This window comes from Vombatus ursinus, unplaced genomic scaffold (assembly GCF_900497805.2).
Source record: "Vombatus ursinus unplaced genomic scaffold, bare-nosed wombat genome assembly UNPS02014817.1, whole genome shotgun sequence".
Taxonomy (NCBI): domain Eukaryota; kingdom Metazoa; phylum Chordata; class Mammalia; order Diprotodontia; family Vombatidae; genus Vombatus; species Vombatus ursinus.
The window spans coordinates 276,193-297,021 of record NW_020954595.1 but is presented as its reverse complement, the minus strand read 5'-3'; the positions used below and the strand labels follow the sequence as shown (position 1 = coordinate 297,021).

The 20,829-nt window shown below is 50.4% G+C and overlaps 1 protein-coding gene across 2 annotated transcripts in view; it reads left to right on the top strand.

Moving 5' to 3' along the window:
* Positions 1-20,829, top strand: part of SCN5A (sodium voltage-gated channel alpha subunit 5) — a 144,107-nt gene that overhangs the window by 7,965 nt on the left and 115,313 nt on the right. For both annotated transcript variants that reach the window (XM_027835826.1, XM_027835825.1), the window contains exons 3-4: positions 11,262-11,351; positions 14,883-15,011. In XM_027835826.1, coding sequence (XP_027691627.1) covers positions 11,262-11,351; positions 14,883-15,011 — 219 coding nt within the window. The remainder of the gene's footprint in view (positions 1-11,261; positions 11,352-14,882; positions 15,012-20,829) is intronic.

Genomic DNA, 20,829 nt, shown 5'->3' with positions numbered 1-20,829 from the left:
AGCCAGCAGGCCTGGGAGGAGCTTTGGCCGGGGCGGTTCATGATTCGGACCAAGCTGAGGAGGTGAAGGTGTAGAGAGGAAAGCGATCTAGACGCAGCCCAAGGACCTGGCTTCAGATCCTGGTTCTGTTACTTACCAGGTCCCGCCTGTCCAGGCCTCAGTTTTCTCCTTTGTCATTTGAGGGGGGTGGAACCCACGAGGTCCCGGCCAGCTCTGGCTGCCTTCGTCCCATTCCATGGTTCTCCTTTCTCGTTGCCTTCCTAATTCCAGCCGCTGGAAAGGCACGGGCTTAGAAGGTCTTTCTCGATGGTTACTAGGACCATGTTCCCCAGCAGGGGATTGGGGCCAGGCCATCACAAGCTCTTTGGGTTCCCAGGACACATAGTGTGAAATGGGCCTGGAATTGATTCAGGAATTCACAATGAGAAAACCACACCCAAAGAAAGTAATTAAGACAAATTCAGTGGAGTGGAAAGGAGAATTAATTTGTCTAATGGTTCCATAGATGGCTGCTGTCTACCAGGGGCAGCTCTGCTCTCTCCCTTTGGGTCTGTCCTTCTTCTCATGCTAAAGGAGGGCCTGGGCCTACAGCATCAAGGACTCGAGGTTGCAAAGGGTCTTAGAGGACCTCCAGTCCAATCTCCCTTCCCCAAACTACAAATGAGGAAACTGAGCCTGAGGGTCACACACAGGTGTGAGGACTGGACAAGAGGCAGGCCTTGAATACCTCAAAGGATCCCCAATTGGGAGCTAAAGGGGATGTCAGAAGCCCGCTAGGTCAGTCCCCTCATTTTACAAATGAGGAAACTGAGGCCAAGAGGTGAATTGGTTCGCCCGAGGTTGCATAGCTCGCCAGCCAAAGATCTAGGACTTGGACCTTTCTTAGGTTCCGTTTGGGCCTTCTCAGTTTCAGTACCCTCAGACAAAGCCTCGACCTGCCATGGTTATGGCTCTAGATTAAAAGAAATCCAGCAAGCTCCTAATCCTTCCAAGGGCAGGGTTACCACCATATTGTGGAGAACGTCCTTGAATGCAGGTCCTACTGTTTATAAAACACTTGAAAGTTACCAAATGTTTCACTTACCTATTTGTGCCTTATCGATCAATCAGACTGTCACTAAACATTTATTAAGTGCCTACTGTGTGCCAGGCACTGTGCTAAGTGTTGTTTACACCTAACAGCAATCCTGAGCTAGACTTTTTCTTTTTATCAGACTTGCGATGTCACCACGTAGGAGAATCTGAGTGAAGACCTTGCACTAATGACAGATGGGGGATGGAGTAGATAGAGCCCTGGGCCTGGAGTCAGGAGGATGTGAGTTCAAATCCAGCAGCAGACACTTACTAGCTGGGCAAGTCATTTCACTTCTGTGGGCCTCAGTGTCTTCATCTGTAAAATGGGGGTAAACAGCTCCTACGTCCCCAGGATTGTCGTGAGGACAAAATGAGGTAATATTTATGAAGCTCTTAGCACAGTGCCTGGTACCTTGTAGGTGCTTAATAAATGCTCATTCCTTATTCCTTCCTGATGCAATCAGAACCTGCTTAGCATTTATTGTTTTCAAGAATTGTTTGGGATACAGAGTTTAAGCAAGTTTCTTGGAGTTAATAAGTGTCTAAGACAGGATTCAAACTCCATTCTTCCTGACTCCAGGACCAGGTCTTTTTTTACTCGGCTGCCTTTAGATGAGGTAGGTGCTACAGAAATTATTACCCCCATTTTACAGATAAGATCACTGAAGTTCCCAAAGCTAGAAAATGTCAGGGGTGGGATTGAATCCAGGTATTCACTACTTATTGCATTTCTATCTGGTATATGCTTATCTCCCTTGAAAGAACTTAAGTTTCTTGAGAGCAGGGACCACTTCATTTTTGTCTGTATCCCTAACATATAGTAGGCACTTGATAAGAACTGTTGACTGACTGACTGATTATGGACCCCAGGTCTAGCATTCTCTCAGAGAAGGCATGAAGATGCCCTGGGCTTTGAATCAGAGGACCTAGGTTCTGCCATGTGACCTTAAGCAATTTACTTAACCTTTCTGTGCCTTGATTTCCCTATCTGTAAAATGAAGTGGTTAGGCTAGAGGGCTCCCTAGTCTAGGGTCCCTTCCAGCTCCAGATCCATGATCTCATCACCTCTCAGGGCTCCTGGTGTTATTGTCCATCACCTCTCAGGGTTCATGGTGTTATTGTCAGGGAAGCTATAGAGAGTGATCCACCGATGGGGGCTTCTCTGCTGGGAGGAAGTGTTAGCCTGGAATTGGGCCATGACTAATCATAGTCACAGCTGACATTCACATAGCCCTTGGAGGCTTGCAAGGTGCTCTTCGGCCATCTGTTACTTCATTTGGGCATCATAACAACCCTGGGAAGTGAGGGAGTGCAGGTGTGACCTCTCCATTTCACTGATGAGGAGAGTGAGGCTTGTCGGTTGGGGAAGGAGCTTGCCTGGCTCTGTATTCCCCCAGGGGAGCAGCCTCACGCCAAGTCTCCTTCTCCCTGTCACCGAGGGCTCCGTGGAGTTTTCTCTTCCAGGTTTCTAACCAACCTGAGGCTGCTTAGAGTATACATAGCCCCCCTGGGAACCCAGCGTTAGGCTGTACCTGCCCCAGGATTCCTGCTGAGCTCCCGCTGGGAGCCTCCGAGGTTGGGGAAGGCAGGCAGAGAAGGGAGTAGTCCAGGATCGTAGGCCTGCTCTTACCCTGGTGGTCCCCCAACCCCCAGGGAAGCCATGGGGAGGCCTCTGGAGACTCGTGGCACCAGCTGAGGCCACAGCTGCTGAGGAAAGACATGTGGACGTGGCCTCATCGGGCCGGGCCTAGCCAGCCACCCACTTGGTGCCCTGTTTCTGCTGGTGACCAGTGTCTCCACAACCATGGCCGCGAAGGCATTAGAGGCTGAGCTCCACAGAGGAAAACCTCAGTAGCCTGGAGCAGCCCCGTCTACTTAGGACGGTGTCTAGCCTGGCCTGGCCAGCCCCACTTCGAGGAGGTTTAGGACCTCTGAGGAGCCCGCCCACAGGCCAGACTTTGCCCTTCCCAGATGCCCATGTGCCAAGGAAGATGAGGGGGAGCCAGAAGAAATGGCCAGCAGGCACCCCACTCTCCAGGTGCTTGTGAGGTAATTAGAGACAGAAAACACGTCTGTGTGCACTAATTAGCGAACAATTACCGTGCAGGGCTTGCCTGCTTTATCGTCAGCACTCTGCTGGAAATGGAGTGTAATGAGGCTTCTGCACCTCGAGTCCTATTTTCCCGTTTACTTCTATGAGGATTTCAGCGATGTGCTCCTCGGGGGACAGAGGGAGGGCCCACAAAACCCTGGGGTCCAAATAGGAGGAAAGCTCCGTGTTACCGTCCTGCCTTTGTCAGGAGGTGTCTGGGCTCACGTAGACAGGGTCACTGCAAGGGCAGTGGAATGTGGAGAGGATCCAGAGCCGGAGGACCCTGGACCGAAGCCTGGCCCCGCCTCTCAGGGCGACTGTGGCCAAGTCACTTCCTCTCCTTCCTCTGCTATTAAATGAAAAGGCCTTAGATAGGTACCACAATTCTGAGCCAGATGCTGCTATTAAAAATATCATCCCTTCCGTAAGAGGCGTCCTCTAGTTCTCTCTCTGCCCCCGGCGCCCGTCTGGGGCCCCGTCCCAGCAGAACTTCCCATGAGAGGACCCCAGACCTGGGCCTGGAAGGAAGCAGCCTAGAATCCTAGACCCGGAGCTTGGAGGCACGTTCAAGCTCAACCTCATTTCACAGACGAGGAGGCCGAGGGCCTTTACTACATGCCGGGCACTGGGCTAAGTGTGAGGGATACAAAAAGAGGCAAAGATAGGCCTGCCCTCAAGGAGCTTGCTGTCTAACAGGGGAGATGGCCCGCAAACAAATACCTATCAACAAAATGTGTACGGTCTTACTGCACATTACATGGGGAGTAAAGGTCAGAGCCAGGATTTGAACCCAGGAGCTCTGACTCCAAAGCCCATGCTCTTGCCATACTGTCTTAAGTGAGTGTGGTAGAAGAGGCAGCCCCTGTAGATTCTCATTACATTGAAAGCCCCCTGCCCCTGCCAAGGGAGACAACTGTGATGTCGGTGAAATTCAGGGCCAATAACTCTTCCTTGTATGATTGTGAGTCATGGAATAACTCAGTCTCCAAACAGAAATTCAGGGTCACTCCAAGGGCAGTGGAGAGGCCCATGGCAGGCAGAAGCAGGTCGCCACCTCGTATGTACAAGAAATTAGGAAGGTGTGGTTTAAAAGATGTCAACAGAGAAATGTCAGATTCCACAGGAGATGAGCTGGGCCTGGGGACGAAGTGAGGGGTGAGACGTGGACAGCCCATGTATCAGCTGGCATCCTCAGAGTGTCAGAAGAGCCCAAGGAAGGTGCCCGAGACATTGGGTGGCCCCTTGAGGTGGGCTTATGGAAGGGCACCGCCAGAACACAGGATGTACTGGCACAGAAGGGGCTGATCTGCTTAAGTAGGTCAGAATTAGCACAAGTTATTTGAAAACACCACATATATATGTATATATGTGTGTGTGTGTGTGTATATGTCTATATGTATATATAGGGGTATATATGTGGGTACACACACACATATAGGGGGTTTTCCCACAGGCCTTTGGCCCAAGCTGACAAATGACTGGCTTGGCCCTGGGGGCCAAGCGGACCAGCCGAGCTCAGGAAGCGCGTTCTGGCTCTGAAGTCCATCTCCTAATTGACAGGTGCTTCTCCATCACTTGCCATGGGCGTGTGGGACATGAAGAAGGTGGTAAAATTCACAGTCTAATTGGGGAAGCTAAGGTGTAAGCATGGGTAGAACCCGACAGCTCTGTGAGAAAAGAGAGGGGGATCACCAGGCTAGATGACTTACTGACCCTCCCCCTTCTGCAGATGGAGACACTGAGGTTCATGGAAATTAAGTGAGTTAGCCAAGGTCATCCAGATAGGAGGAGACAGAGGCAAAATTTGAACCCGGTCCTCTGACTGGAGCACCAGAGCCCTTTGCACTAACCCTTCGCCCGCCTATACCTCCCCTCATATATGAAGGCAATGATGAAACATGAGGAGGACAGAGTGGTCTCCAGGCGATAGGCAGAGATGGGTCCTGAAGGATGGATTTGACCACCTGGGAGATAGGTGCTGTTAGTATCCCCATTTTATAGATGAGGAAATTGAGGCACAGAGTTAAGGGATACCCTGGGTCACACAGCTAGTAAGTGTCTCAGGCAGGATCTGAACTTGGGGACTTCCTGCCTCTAGCATCCTTACTCACTGTGCCATCTAGGGGAGCCATGGAAGCTTTTTGAGCTGGGGTGGGGGTGATGGGATCAGAGCTATGCATTAGGAGAATGGGCAGTGGTGCCCAGGATGGACTGGAAGAGAGACTGAGGACAGAGAGGCCATGTGGGAGGCTGTTGAATCCCGCAAGAAACGAGCAGGGAACTGGCCTTTTTGGTGGGGAGCACCCGAGGACAGGCACCCAAGGCAGCAGACCACTGCCTGCCAAACCAGGCAGAGAAACAGTGACACCTTGTCCCTATCAAGAGCCCGTGAAACGGGAGCTGGCAGACAGGAGAGGAGCAGAGGGGGCCAGGCTGGGAGAGAAGAGCCAGGGGGCCAGGGGGCAGCCCCTCCTCGACCAGGATCCCCTGCCTGACACCATATGAGGGCATCAGCTGGGCTGGGAGCTGGCCCAGGGCCAGCAGGGCCATCGGGGACACGTCCAAGGTGTTGATGTTGGCGATGTCCCCCTACTCCCCCCAGCCCCACACAGGCAGCAGGAGCTGATGCTGTACTAGCTGCCAGGGCCTCGCTGCTGCTCCAGAGGGGCCCTTATCTCCCCCAGTGTGGGGCCCAGAGCCTCGGTCATGGGAACACGGGCCTGGAGAAACGGCCGCCTATCAGTGTGATATGGCCAGGAGTGTCTCTCTCAGCTCGGTTTTCGTTTTCTGTCAGCAGGAGCCCTGGCTCAAGGAGATGTGGGGGGTGGGGAGCTCCAGTGCCGGCCAGGGCCTAGGATCGAGGGCCTTCCTGCCCTGGCTAATTGTCTCTGCCCAGAGTGCCCCATGTCCTGGGCTTGCAGAAGGCCCCAAATGGTGGTGACTTTGAGGCCCTGACCTTGGAGTAAAAGATTCCAAGTAAATTCTGGTAAAATCAAAGCTCAACATTCCCTTTGGCTTGCCAAGCATTTATTAAGCACCTACTGTGTGCCAGGCACTGGGGATCCTACGTGCTGGGCATACAAAGACAAAAATGACCCGGGCCCTGTCCTTCAGGAGTTTACGCTCTTCTGGGGGGCTCAGTAAGCACACGCATTTTGATGTAGTTCAGTCATGTCTGACTCTCCATGACCCCATTTGGGATTTTCTTGGCAAAGATACTGGAGTGGTTTGCCATTTCTGTCTCCGGTTCATTTTATAGATGAGGAAAGTGAGTGTCCAAGGCTGGTTTTGAACTCAGGACTTCTAATTCCAAGGCCAGCACTCTGCCCCAGGACACCCATAACTAAAAATACAAATTACCCGGGGTGAAGTCAAGCTAGAAGGGACCCCAGAAACCAGCCCAGAGGGATTAAGTGTTTTGCCCAGTCATGTGGTAATCATGTTTTAGAGGCAAGACTTGAACCCAGGCCTTTCTGATCTTAAAGCCAGCCCTCTCTCCACTCGCCCAGGTTACCTCACACATGGTAAGTACTATATTTAGTAAATGCTTGCTGGATTCAAATGAGGACCTCTGCTCTGCCATACACAGAATGCTACAAAAGCCGAGTAAGTCAGTCAGCACTCTGGGTGGTGGCAAGACATAGTAAAGAGCCCCCCAGGGCGGAGAGTGGGGAAAGGTTGCAACCTGCACCAGTGGAGGCAGCCCACGCCTTTAATCAAAGGCGTCCACAAAAAAGTATTTGGCGTACTTTATAGACGCACATTTTGTACATGGTCAAGTCCCGGGTGAATGCGGGGTAATTGGTAATTGTTGCATTTATAAAATTCCTGTTCGTATGATGCTTAACAGCAGATTTCCCAGGTCAGCAGGGCAGAAATCCCTCTAGCTTTTCGACTTCCATTGAAGAGCATACAGTCAGAGGACCTGGGTTCAAATCCCATCTCTGGCTGTTACTATCTGTGTAGCCTGGAGAGAGAGATTGGACCTCCCCAGGCCTCGGTTTCCCCATTTATATGATAAGAAAGTTGAATCAGATGGCCTCTGAAATCTCTTCTGCCTCTAGATCCAATGAGCTTCTCTGAGCCTCTTTCCCCACTTGTGAAAAGAAAGGGTTAGAGCAGACTGCCTTCCAGCTCTCTTCCAGCTCACGTATGAGCTTTGTTTTGGTGTGGCTGCTGCCTTCACCGCGGCCGAGGAGAGCCTCTAGACGCTGGGAGACAGTCTTTATGAGTGGCTATAGTGGAAGGAGGGAGGGAGGGAGGAAGAAAGGGAGGAAAGAAGGAACGGAGGGAGGAAGGAGGGAGGAGGGGAGAGAGGGAGAGAGAGGGAGGAAGGGAGGGAGGGAGGAAGGGAGGGAGGAGGGAGGAAGGAAGGAAGGAAAGAAGGAAGTGAGGGAGGGAGGAAGGAAGGGAGGGAGAGAGAGAGGGCAGAAGGAAGGGAGGAAGGAAGGAAAGAAGGGAGGGAGGAGGGGAGAGAGGGAGGGAGGGAGAGAGAGGGAGGAAGGAAGAGAGGAAGAAAAGAAAGGAGAAAGGAGGGAGGGAGAGGAAAAAAAGGAAGGAAAGATTTCTTAAAAGCCTATCAGTTCCCCTGAAAGCCCAGGCATGGTCCTCTCTGACAGACCATGGCCCATCCCTGGGCCTAGACTCTGTTCTTGTCCAGCTTGCTCAGGCCTGGCAGAACTTGGGTGCCCCTAGAATAACCTTCATGCTAAGGCATCCGAAGAGCACTTTAGTGGTCATTTTAGGGGGACTGTGCCTGTGGCGTAGGCATTCCCAGGTGAGGGAATTTCCTCCACTGATGCAGATCTTCACCTCTCCTGCATCTTGGAGACTTAAAGATTTGCCTAGAGCAGGAGTCAAACATTAAATTGGGAAATATTGAACAAAATAAAACATAGGTCACGATACATTTTAAAACTGTATAGAGGACTCAGGTTTGATGCCATTGCCCTAGACCAGAGGTCAAGTGACCTGACCAGGGCACAGCCAGCAGGTACTGGAAACAGGACACATTTAGGACCTATTTTACTGAGGAGAAAACTGAGGCTCAGTGTGGTGGAGGGGTTTGGTCCCTCAGGCTTAGGGGCACCGGTGAAATGCAATTTGCAGACAGTGCCAGGACCAGACTACAGATGTTCCCCGAGTTCTTGTCACTCCATGATACGTCTTTTAAAAACCCTGGTCTTCTGGCTGAATATCTGGGGCTGAAGGTGAGGAAAATAAACAGAGGCTTTAGAGCAGATGGTGGAGGGGGGCATCGGGGCTGGCAGGGCTCCCTCCTTGGCGGGCTGTTGCCTTGTGGCTCTCCCACACCTTCCTCCAGGTGTGATAAAGAACACTCAGCCCTGTCATTAACGAGCGATTCTGAGTCGACCTGGAGTTAAGTCACAACGCTTTGAAAACAAACCGGCCCCAAGGGCAGGGGCCTGAGTGGAGAACATTCCAGAAGCTCTCTATGGATTTAGTTCCCTGGAAAGATTACTGAAGGATTTGGTTGGGTTTGAATTTGCATCCAACCTGGTCTGAATCTTTTTAAAAATAGATTCTCCAGGCCCTAGAGAGAAGGTGATCTGCTGTCTGCCTCAGCGAAATCAATCCTTTGTTTTCTCCAAGTTGGGCACTTACATCCCTAATCCAGGAATGTGATTGAGCAGCAGCAGCACCAGAAATCCCCCACCTCTGATCTGAATTTGATTTCTGAACCTTCGCCTCTGAGCCTGCTCTCCTGGGCGGCAGCAGCCGGAGGGCTGCGGCCGGGGAATGGAAAATGTTGGGGCTCTGGCTTTGGAGGGAGAAGGCCCTTGGAGTACAATTACTGGCTCTGGAGCCGGCCGATGGGAATAGCTCGTTCTGGGGGTGGTGGATGCTGAATTAACCCGACTGTGCGCACACAGCAGGGCTCCGCAGAGACGAGGCCGGCCCGGCAGGAGGCTTGTCGCAGGCTTGAGCACTTGGGCCCTCCCACGTTGGAAACTCGTCCAGAGCTGCTCCAGTCATGAAGGGAGGGACCCCCGAGGTCCCTTGGGTCAGGTGGGAGGTGTTACAAGCTAAGAAAAGACTTAGCGTGCCCCTTTCGTCCATGATGGCATTCTTAACCCGTTGGGGCATTTTGAAAAATCGAGCTGAATCTTCCACATTCTGGAGTGGTTCCTGTTATGGCCTCTAATAGTGGGAGAGAGTGCTATGTGTGCCTGGAGAGATGTGGGTGCAAATCCTACCTGTGACACTTACTAGCTGTATGATCCTAGGCACATAGGTCGACCTTTCTGAGCCTCAGTCTCCTCATCTGTAAAATGGGAATAATTACCCATGGCATATTTAACTTCTTAGGTATGAGGCAATGCGCCTAAAGCAGTCTTTGTAGATTTTAAAGCAGCATGTAAAATATCTATTTTTAATAATTACTTAAGACAGAGCACTGGTGATACTGAGGTAGGATCATAGGATTTAGAACTGGAATAGGGTCTTGGCTTATCTCCCACAGAGACCTAGAATCTGATCCCTAAAGCTGGGTCTGCAGTTTGCTAACCCAGTGTTCTTTGTGGGCCTGGAGTCAAGAAGACCCAAGTTCAAATCTGGCCTCAGACATTAGCTGTGTGACCCTAGATAAGTCACTTATCTTCTGCCTGCCTCAGTTTCCTCAAATGTAAAATGTAAAATACCACTTGCCTCTCAGGGTTGTTGTGAGGGTCAAATGATTTAATATTGTAAAGCATGGGCTTGTAGGCTAAGCACCTGTTTGACCCCTTCCTTCCCCTCCCCTGTCCTTGGGTAGGGCCTTCCCGAGGGGTTTTTGGGTGCCTCAGAACTTCTTTGTCTGTTGAATTATCATGGATGATGAGGCGCTCCCTCCCCTCCCTCCTGGATTATGGGGAGCCAAGGTCCCTTACTCCATCTGTCAGCCCACGCTGAATGAAGTGTCCTCCTTGACCCGCGGCTCTTCCAAGCTTCCTCAGCCAAATCCAGGAGTTCTAGAATCCAGGGCTGACGGCTCCTAGCCCCCGCCTCTGAATTCTCCAAAATGGAGAGGTTCCCAGCCCCACCTCCCGCTGCTCTTTAGCGAAAGGGAGGGCCTGTTGATACCAGGCCCCGCTGGTCGAGCCTATGAAGGGGTCCAGGGTACAGCTGGGACATCCTGTTGGAGATTCCCCGAGTTCCATTTTTGTCCATACTGCCTAGCATTATGCCTGGCACATAGTAGGCACTTAACAAATGCTTGTTGATTGATTGGCTCTCTGATCTCATTCATCAGAGACTCTTGTAGCCATCATTACTTCCTTTACAGAGTCTCCCAAAGGCCCTGCAGGCACCTTTGGAGGGGAGAGGGGAGGATTTGAATGAGAGCCTTGCCTCATCTGGAAGGCAGGATGTGAAAGATCCTTGGAAGGACTTTTCCATCCCTCCGCCTTGCTGACATCTGGATTTGCTGGTAAAATGGAAGAGAAGGTCATCATGGAGAGGTGGGGAACCATGGGTGTGAAATGTGACATACCTTTCACTTTCAAACATTCTTACTGCCTCTCCTGGTATTGCTTACGCTTTTTCCTTTATTCTAATGGAGGGTTTGTGGGAGGGAGGTGTCTCAGTAGGGTTTGGGGGTTAAGAGAAATTGTGATATAAAAACAAAAGCCAGAGAGGAAGAAAAAAAATCAGTAGGATGATCTTGCCTTTATCCTTCCAAAGCAAGTCCTATTTCCCAAAGTACTCTGAGTCCTCAAGCTGGGGCCACAAATACATCCATGTCCTCTGCAGGTAAAGACCCAACATCTTCACCCCTCCCCACACACACTCCACTCCCTGCCCCCCCAGCAGGGTTGCACTGCTGTGATTCTGGGGGTGGGGATGGGGACAGTTAATGTAATTATTACTCCAATTTTTCCTGGTTACTGTATCTTGATATGATATGCCAACTGATCATTAATGTACAATAATCTTCTGTGGAATGATAATAGCCCAGCAATCAATGACATAAGCTAACCCAGTAAGGGCTGAGTGATGTTGGACGAGATTTGGGAGGAGGACGGAAGGTCTTGGAGGAAATTGTGGTGGGGCTCAGTTTCCCATAACTGGCTTTTCCTTAACTCCCGTGTTCTACTCTGTTCAGTATGTTTATCATGTGTACCATTTTAACCAACTGCGTGTTCATGGCCCAACACGAGCCCCCGCCATGGACCAAGTATGTGGAGTAAGTATCTCTCTCCAGTTTCCCTCCCCTCCTAGTGCCTTCTTTGCACTTCATTCCAGACGCACTCAGTGTCTGGAGAGACCCATTACAATCCCTGAACATGGGGTAAAACTGAGGCCCAGAGATGTGCGTTCACTTTCTGAAGGTCACACAGCCATTTAGAGGCACCTTCCTGTCTTTAGAATGGAAGCTCCCTGAGGACAGGAACTGCCTTGCTTGCCTGTGTTGGTACCCATAAATCTTAACACAGTGCCTGGTACATAGTAAGTACTTGATAAATACCCTTTCCATCATTCATTCACTCCTCTGTCAGGTGGAACATGGTCCTTTTCTGGGTGCCTCAGCCCCGCCCTTCTAAGGATGCTGCTATCTCCTACTATTTCCCTCCCACCATTTGAGCTACCCTCCAGGGACCTGGAAGGTTGGATGGCTCCCCATGACTTCCCTGCTTTAAGGCCCAACTGTGGCAAAGAGGGGCCGCTGAGCCTCCCCTCCCTCTCCCCAATCTCCCCTAATCATACCTGTCATTTTTAGGCAAAATCTCTAGGCTCTGCTCCCCCATCAAATTTAAGTTCCTAATTTAAACGATTTCTCCATGAGTATCTGGAGCACTTGGCATCGTTTGAAGGAAATCAGCCTTCAGTGATAACCGGCCTTCAGGAAGCCAATTGACTTTCTGGGTAAGCTTCCCTCTCCCCCAAATGATGTGAGTAGGAAAGATCGGAGATATGATATTCTAGAATCAGTGGACTTGAGTTCAAATCTCACCTCTGAAGCTTACTGACTATGACTTTGCACAAATCTCTTCACCTCCTTGGGCCCCAGTTTCCCCATCTGCAAAATGAGGAGCCTGGACTAAATGGTACCGGAACCTCTTCCAACTCTGAATCTGTGAGCTTCTGACTAGGTGTTCTGTAAAGGTGTTCAAGTCTCTTCTGAAAGTTGCGTTCATGAGTCAAGATCTTGATAAACCAGTTTCTGGATATCCCACCGTGCGGTAGGGGATGGTTTTGCTTTGATTTGGCACCCACTGGGGAACAGATCGCCCTGGGACACAGACTGAGGCTCACCCTCATAGATACACTTGAAAACATAGATACATTCCAGGGTCACTGTTTGGGGCATCAGTTGCTCCATGGGGTTATCTGCCCCACCTACTTCCACAACCTCCTTCAGGTAACAAAGATGGCAGCATTCACCTGGCTCCTGAACTGATGCCTTTTCAATGGAAGGAGTTAGTCTTAAGGCCTTCTGGGAACTCAGAGCAGCCTGCAGACCACATCCTCAGAGATAACCAGTCAGTCAAGAAATTCAACATTCACTGCGTTCCAGGCACTGTGCAAAGAAGCGGCAGACAGAGAAAGGCAAACTCACCATTCTCCAGCTCTCAAGGGCTTGAGTTCCAATGGTAGAGATGACATTTAGAGAAGCAGGTACATCCAAGATCTATGCAGAGCAGTCGATGAGGGATGAGTTCAGGGGGAAGAGCAAAAGCTGAACTGGTAGGTGAACGGGTGCTCTGAGTCTCTGAGGCCCCGTGAGTTGTAGGGACCCTGGAATGCTCACAGAGTTCCACTGCCCATGGGGCCATTTTGAAGGTCTAATAGGTACAGAGTGAAACATCAGCAGCATCATAGATTTAAAGCTGGAAGGAGTCTCAGAGACCATCTGATCCAATTCCCTACTTTGACAGAGAGAGAAACTGAGGCACAGGGAGAAGTGACTTTCTGGGTCACATAAGTAGTAGATTGTAAAAGTAGGATTTGGACCCAGATTCTCTAACTCCAGATATAGTCCCAGCCCTGTTGTGTCCCATTCCAAGCACTGCCCTGGCTTTGGAAGAACCCCTTGTCATAAAGGGGGAGGCGTATTAACCTTTTCAGGCCCTGTCAACTTACAGATCTAAGAGGTTTGAGTGACCAAAGAGAGGGAAAGATGTGTTCCCTTCATAGAATGCAACTCAATGAGCATTTATTAAGTGTTTGTTGTGTGCGAGACTGTGGGGAGAGAAAGAGGAAAGACAGTACAATGTAGATCCTGCCCTCAAGGGGCTTATTACAACCTAAATGTGAAGTAAATTGGCATGGTTCTATACAAGGTAGAGCATGATCAGGTAATGTAGGGGTCTAGGCAAAGTTCCCAAAGAAGTCTGAGGAGAGAACACTTTCAGCTGGGGAGGGGGGTGGGGAATCAGAGAAGGCTTCTTGGAGGAGGTGGTACTGAAGGGTACTGAAGGAAGAAAAGGATTACTGTGGGGAGAGATGGAGAAAGAGCCCATTCCAGTCAGGAGGGGTGGCCTATGTCAATGCGGGAGCTCGACTAGAATGAGCACAGGATAAAAAAAGTCTGGAAAGAGCAGGTGGAGCCCAGTTGTGAATGGCCCAGTGCTGGGATCTGTGTCTGAGAGTAGGGGTGTCTAGGTGTATATAGCTGTATCTATATGTGTGTCTGTAAATATGCACACACACACACACACACACACACACACCCATATATTATATGGGAGGGATTCAGAAAGGATTTCATTAGAAGGGGGTATTTGGACTGAGCTTTGAAAGAAACTAGAGATTCTTAGAGATATAGATGAGGAGGGAGGGCATCCCAGGTAGGGGGGACAGCCTGGGCAAAGGCATGAAGAGAGAAAATGCCATGTTTAAACTGCCATGTGTAAGACCCAGCAAGAATGCCAGCTCAGCTGAATAGTATGAGGAGAAGAATGGGTGATGAGTCCAAAGTCAGTAAAAGCCAGCTTCAAACATAAAGAGAAGAATTTGGATTTGGTCCTAGGTGGGGAAGATAGCTGGTAGACCTAAGAAAGAAGCCAGTGGCTATGAGGCTTACAAGCCTTCTAGGTACGTGCTCCAGAGCAGCTATTCCTTGGCACAAGGACAATGCTGGTAGTGTCCAATTATTGATCAGTCATCTTATTATGATGGTGCCTGGCATGGTTCTTGGCACACAGTAGGGAGATGGTCAATAAAGGTTCAACGAACACAAGTGAGTTGAATTTCCACATCATCTGAAGTAAAGAGACCCCTGTGGGATGCTGCGGATTCGGCCCATTGCCAAATGCTAACATCAAAGTAGGAACTGATCCACTAGCTGCCATAAGCCGTGTTCCTGCATTCCTTGCCTGATCTTCTACCATTCCCAGCTGAAGGGCTGATGGTTTCCTTGACAGCCCAGTAAACAGGCAGGGTCTAAGTGTTCCTGAGCCCCCATCAATGTTTCTGTGCCTTACCTGACAGCCCAACCAGCTGATTGACTACTGAAACTGACGATGAGAGGAATAAAGAGCTTAAGCAGTTATCTGTACGCTCCTCCCCCCTCAACAAAGCCCGGAGACTCAGGCCCATATCCAGCTCAGCTGTTCAGGAAAAGCCTGGTCTAAATGGGCCATCTGACTCTCCTTCTGCATGCTGAGGAGCCACCTGAGGAAGCCATGATTCCCTGCTTCCCCCGACAATGTCCCAAATGTACACTTCCCCCATTTTCCACGTGTGCTATAACCCTTCTCCCGTTCTCTTCCAGGTACACTTTCACTGCTATTTATACCTTTGAGTCATTGGTAAAAATATTGGCGCGAGGATTTTGTCTAAACGCATTCACCTTTCTCCGAGACCCATGGAACTGGTTAGATTTCAGCGTGATTGTCATGGCGTAAGTACCCTCAACTCTTGCCCTTTGGCTGAGGCCAAGTCAAACAGGAAGCCTTCCACATCCCTGTCTCTTAGACTCCCTTGAGGGGCCACAAGCCCCTCTGCCATTCCGCTAGGACCTCTGTCCCCAGAGACCTAGTCTGCAGCCTTAGAATGAGGCATTCGTTCATCCATCCCGAGCACCAAAGCATGGTCCTGACCCCGGAGGTGGACCAGGGGGCCTCACAAGAGCATCACGGGGCAGGAGACATGGGCTGAGCAGAGGAGAATTCTGTACATCATAGCTGCCATGTGTTTCTGAAGACGTGAAATCAGGTTATAAGCCAAGAAACAAAACGGAAATCCCTCCGAGAAACACATGCCCACGTACCTTATGTCATCCATGCCCAGAATTGCAATAATAACCAGCATTTATGTAGCGCTTTAAGATCTGCAAAACACTTTACATAAATTATCCCACTCGATCAGTACTTTCCATGGGGATGTCTCTTTAAGCTTTCCAAAGAATCCACCATCTTGGCTGGCATCTGTAAGGAAAGCAGGGCTTAACGGCCCTACTTTAAAGAAGTGGAAACGAAACCTGTGAAAGTGGAGCAATTTGCCTCAGGTCACAGAGCCATTCGCGGGCAGAGCTGGGACTAGCTCCTTGGTGGGTCCTCCCAAAGCGGGAGGATCCCTGCCCCCTCCAGGAGGTTCCACCTCTGAGGGCAAGAGAATAACATTCTCCGAGATACGGGGCGTGACAGGGCTGGCCTTAGCTGAGCCGCCCAAGACTCAGAATGACACAGATGCTGAGCATCATTTCCTGTTGATCCTAATGGAATTAGGAGGCCAGCAGAGTAGGGGGCCAGACTTCCCTTAGTAATGTTATTTGTAGCTACAAAATGGATGGCGTGTACAGTGACCTTTCTGGGAGGCAGGCCTGCTCACATTTGCCCGGGTAGTCTTTCCTTAAAATGCCCCCGCACGGCCCTCCCAAAGGTCTCCCTCTTCAGGCCAGCCATCGCCGCCTTCTCGCCTGTTTCCTGGGTCTGGGTCATATCCCTGCTCACGTCCTGGGTGAGGGCACGAAGCACAGACAAGCAGCAAAGTAATTATCATTCCTAATAATGATGCACATAAATGATCATGAAACGGACGAATGACAACAATTGCAGGCGCGTTTCTAGTCTGTTTTGTAGTTTGCAAAGCACTTTGCCAGAGGACCTCATTCCAGCTTCACCTCCATCCCATGAAGGGGTGCCGCAGATGTTGTGATCGCCAGATGAGGAAATTGAGGGGCAGAGAGATGAAGCAACTTTCCCTTATAGCTACCAAATGTCCAAATCAGGATTTGAACTCAGGTCTTCTTGACTTCCAGCATCCTGTGCACTGCACCCATTCTCAGAGGTGACTCTGCTCTCGGACAGGAGATAATGATTCATTACAACATAGAAATAGAGAACTTAATCAACTAGCATTTACTGAGCACCTACTATGTGCCAGACACATTATGGTCATAAGGGCCTTGTACATTATGTCAGCTGATCCTGACAGTGCCTCTGAGGAGTGTGGGCACTATAAAGATTTTTATCCCCACTTTGCAGATCAAAAAGCTGACGCACAGAGGGAGCAAAGATCAGCCCATAGTCACTCAGCGAATAAGCAGTAGACTCCATGCTCAAACCCACAATGGGGGACTCCAGAGTGTTGGCCTCCCCCGCGGGCCCTGACCGCCAGCAGCTCCAACCTTCCGCTGGGAGTCCCTGAGAAGGGGGCGCTTCTCCCGGCTTTTTCAAGAGTCTGCTTTTTCAACCTTATTTCCCCATTCACCTCCCGACCCAGATACATCGGACCTTTAGCCGGGACGCTGTCCCTGCTGCCTGTACCCCTTTGCCAAGAGTGATCACGACTGTCATTGATTGGCTTTAAAGTTTATAAAACTCAATGTGTGTGTGTGTATGTGTGTGTGTGTGTGTGTGTGTGTGTGTGAGAGAGACAGAGAGACAGAGACAGAAACAGAGACAGAGAAACAGAGAAAGGAGAGATGAAGAGAGAGAGACAGAGGGACAGAGAGAGGAGAGAGGGAGGGAAAGACTGAGAGAAGAGAGAAAATGAGAAAGAAGAGAAGGAGGGAGAGAAAGACAAAGACAGAGAGAAAGGGGGGCTCAGAAAGATTATTACACAGTCACTATTTCTATCAAAGGATCGACCACAGATAAGTAGCTTAACCTGAGCCTCGGTTTCCTCATCTGTAAAATGGGGATAATATTACTTGGCTTACAGTGTCTCATAGCTAATAAGTGCTCAAAGTGTAATCCCAACCTGGATCTTCTTGACTTCTGGTCTAGCACACTGTCCATTAGGTTCGTCTGCCACTCTGATTCTATTGTGGTCCATGCTGAGAATGTTCTATCCTTCTGAAGGCTTCTTCCCCACCTCCACCCTACCAATCTCAGCTCTCCCCTCCCCCAGAACCTCCTCCCTGACTCCTCTAGCCGTAGACTGGCAGAATGAAGAGCAGACAGTGCCTTGGACGTGGAATGAGGGGATTCAGGTACAAATGCTGCCTCTTCTACTTGCTTCCTTTGTGGCTTTGGGCAAATCACTGCCCTTCTCTTGGCTGCCTTAGTTTTCTCCTATGTCTCATTAAGCCGGGTGGGGGGGATGAACTAGAGAGCTTCTCTGTTTTCTTTTCCTTCCTTCCTTTCTTCCTCTCTCCCTCCCTCTATCCTTCCTTTCTTTCTTCCTTCCCCACTTCGTTCCTCCATCCCTCCTTCTTTCCTTCCCTCACCCTCTAATTTCGTTAGTACAGGCAGCTCCCCAGTGTGAACACCCTCTGCTGATGAAGATCCACCACCTGTGCACCTCTGTCAGTCATGTCCCTTCTCTGAACCTCAGTCTCTTTCTCATAAATCAGACATTTGCACTAGAAGGTCTTCCAAGGCCACTTCCAACCCTAAGCTTCTGTTGTTCTAGGAAGACACTGGCTTGGTGACTTCTCAGGTCCCTTTCTAGAGTGAAAATTCTGCAATTCTGTGAAATGAATTTAATGAAATTAATTTCATTAAACCCTAATTAGTAATGACTGCTATGTCAGCTGTGGTCAAGGGGGAAGACAAAAGGAGGAGACAGCTGACCCTTTACCCCAAGGAATTTTTAGGACAGTTGGGAGAAGGTGGTGTTCATGAGAACTGCCCCCCCTCATACACGCAAACATACACAAACACACGCACAGATATAATAGGCACGTACATACATGCACACACATACACAGACATACACACATACACAAACCTATACAGCAAAATAAACACACACACATATGCACATACATACATATACAAACACAAAAATGTGTGCAAACGTGCATTACACAATACATAAACCTATGCGGCACAGCAGAAACATGAATAATACGTACATATATGCGTACAAATATGCATGCACACACAAAACCCAGACCCACAAACACACAGTGCACACATGCACAAACACATGCGCATGTGTGCACATGTAAATACAATATGTACACACATATGCAAACACACAAGCATGTGTACCTACACACATACACACAATATACAAACCAATGTTGCAAAGTACAAACATGTGCAATACATGCATACATGCACGCACACAAACATACAAATGCACTATGTGTGTACACACAAGACACTGGCCCACAAACGCACATGCACACACAAACACAACATGTACACACATACACAACTAGGTATACACACAAACACACAAGCATGTGCGCATACACATGTATACAAACCTATACTGTCCAAAACAAATATTCACAATACATACATGCATGCAACACAAACATATACATACAACATGCACACACATACATGCAATACTACCGGCCCATAACCACACCTGCACGTGGAAACACGTACAAACACACATGAACATACATGCACAAACATATAGGACCACACATCTACACACACGCACAAACACGTCCTCCCGGGAGCCAGTGGGTCCGAAGGCCAGGTCCATGGTGAGCTGGACCTCTCGCCTCCCATTCCACGGTAACCATCACAGTTCAGAGACATCTTTGTTCTTTGTGTGCTAAATCTCAGCTGGAAGGGCCCCGTCTGGTTCAGCCACCCTTACTTTGCCTCTCTGCATCCCCAGCCTAACATAGCATCTGGCACACATAATAAACACTTAATAAATGCTTGTAGACTGACTGACTGATTGACAGGTGAGAAAGCCAAAGCCAGGGGTCTCACAGCAAGCTAGTGGAGACCGGGGATGAGACTCCCAGGGAATCCTAGGCCCTGCCCACTGCTCCACACTGCCCAGCAATGGTTCCCCAGATCCTCTGCTCCTAGACTAGAAATCCATAGTGTACTGAGGAGAGTGTGGCTAGCTCCAAGGATTAGCCGTGCTCTCTTTCTCCCGTGCCCCACAATGCTCAGCTCCATTTTGGGAAGCTGGTGGGAGCTCAGGGGGCTAGGCTGGGCCCTCCTGCTCTTCACCCTCCTGCTGGCTTCTCCCAGGGAGGAGAGGGAAGCCCCTGCCCCCACTCAGAGAAGCCTGAGGCAGGCAGAATGGATGGGAGAGAAAGGAAGAGAGAGACTGAGACAGAGACAGAGAGACGAGAGGGAGGGAGGAGGGGGAGGGTGGAGAAACAGACAGACAGACACACAGAGAGACAGAGGCCAAGAGAAAGTGGGGGGGGAGGGGAGAAAGAGAGACAGAGAGACCAGAGAGAGAGAGAGAGAGAGAGAGAGAGAGAGAGAACCTTCCCTATAGCAACACCTCCAATTTGGGGACCTTCACGGCTGTGTTCCAGCCTCCCTCATCACTCGGGGAGTTGTTATGGAAACCAGCCGTGGAGGGAACCTCAGGGAGGAAGAAAAGGAGGGGGGAGGGGGCACGTCCCCCCAAACAAGAGGCCCCGAATGTCCCCTTTCAGCGGGTGCCCCATGTGGCCCCTGTGCCCCGTGGCAGCAGACCCCGTAGCAGCAGAGCCCGCGGGAGGTCATTGTGCCCTGGGTGGGTGTGAGGGGGAGCTGCCAGGCCGCTCCCCTTTCTTCTCTTTTCTTTGCAATCACAAAAGTCCTGTTTTCAAATGCATGCTCAGAGCCAAGCTGCAGCTGGAGTAATAGAAAATGAATAGTTTTTAATGAGGAATTCATTAGAGTGCGACAGGAATTACACACATTAAAACTCCCTTTCTCTCCCCGACCCCAAGTGGAGCAGCAGAGGCCACCTGAGTGTGGCTCCGGCCATCCAGGCAAGGCCTGTCCACAGCCCCCAGAGGTGTGCCCCACATAGGAGAGCACGTGGGCCACAGAGGACAAGGGGCGTCTGGGCTCCAGGGCCCCCCATCACAAGCTGTTCCTCTGTGGCAGCGTCATGATCCTGGCAGGAGAATTTCCCCACACACACAGGCACATGGCCCCTCTCACCTGGCCAAGGACTGGGGAAGGTTAAAAGGGCATCCCTCATCCTGAAGGCTGGGGGGAGAGGAGAGCCCACAAGGCTGACCTGGGCCCAGGCCTCAGCTCTCCCAGGGTCACAGACTCTGCAGGGCCTCAGAGGCCTCTAGTCAAAACCCAGAGCTGAGAGAGGGCCGCTCCCGAGGATCCCCAAGGTGTGCTCAGTCACCTGGGCCCTTCTTTGACAAACAGATGGACCCACTCCACACCTCTCTCTCTCTCTCTCTCTCTCTCTCTCTCCCCCTCTCTCCTTCTCCCTCTCTCCCCCTCCCTCTCTCCCTCTCTCCCTCTCTCCCCATTCTCTTTCTCTCCCTCTCTCCTCTCTCCTTTCTTCTCTCGCTTTCTCTTCCTCCTCCATCTTTCTCTCCCTTTCTC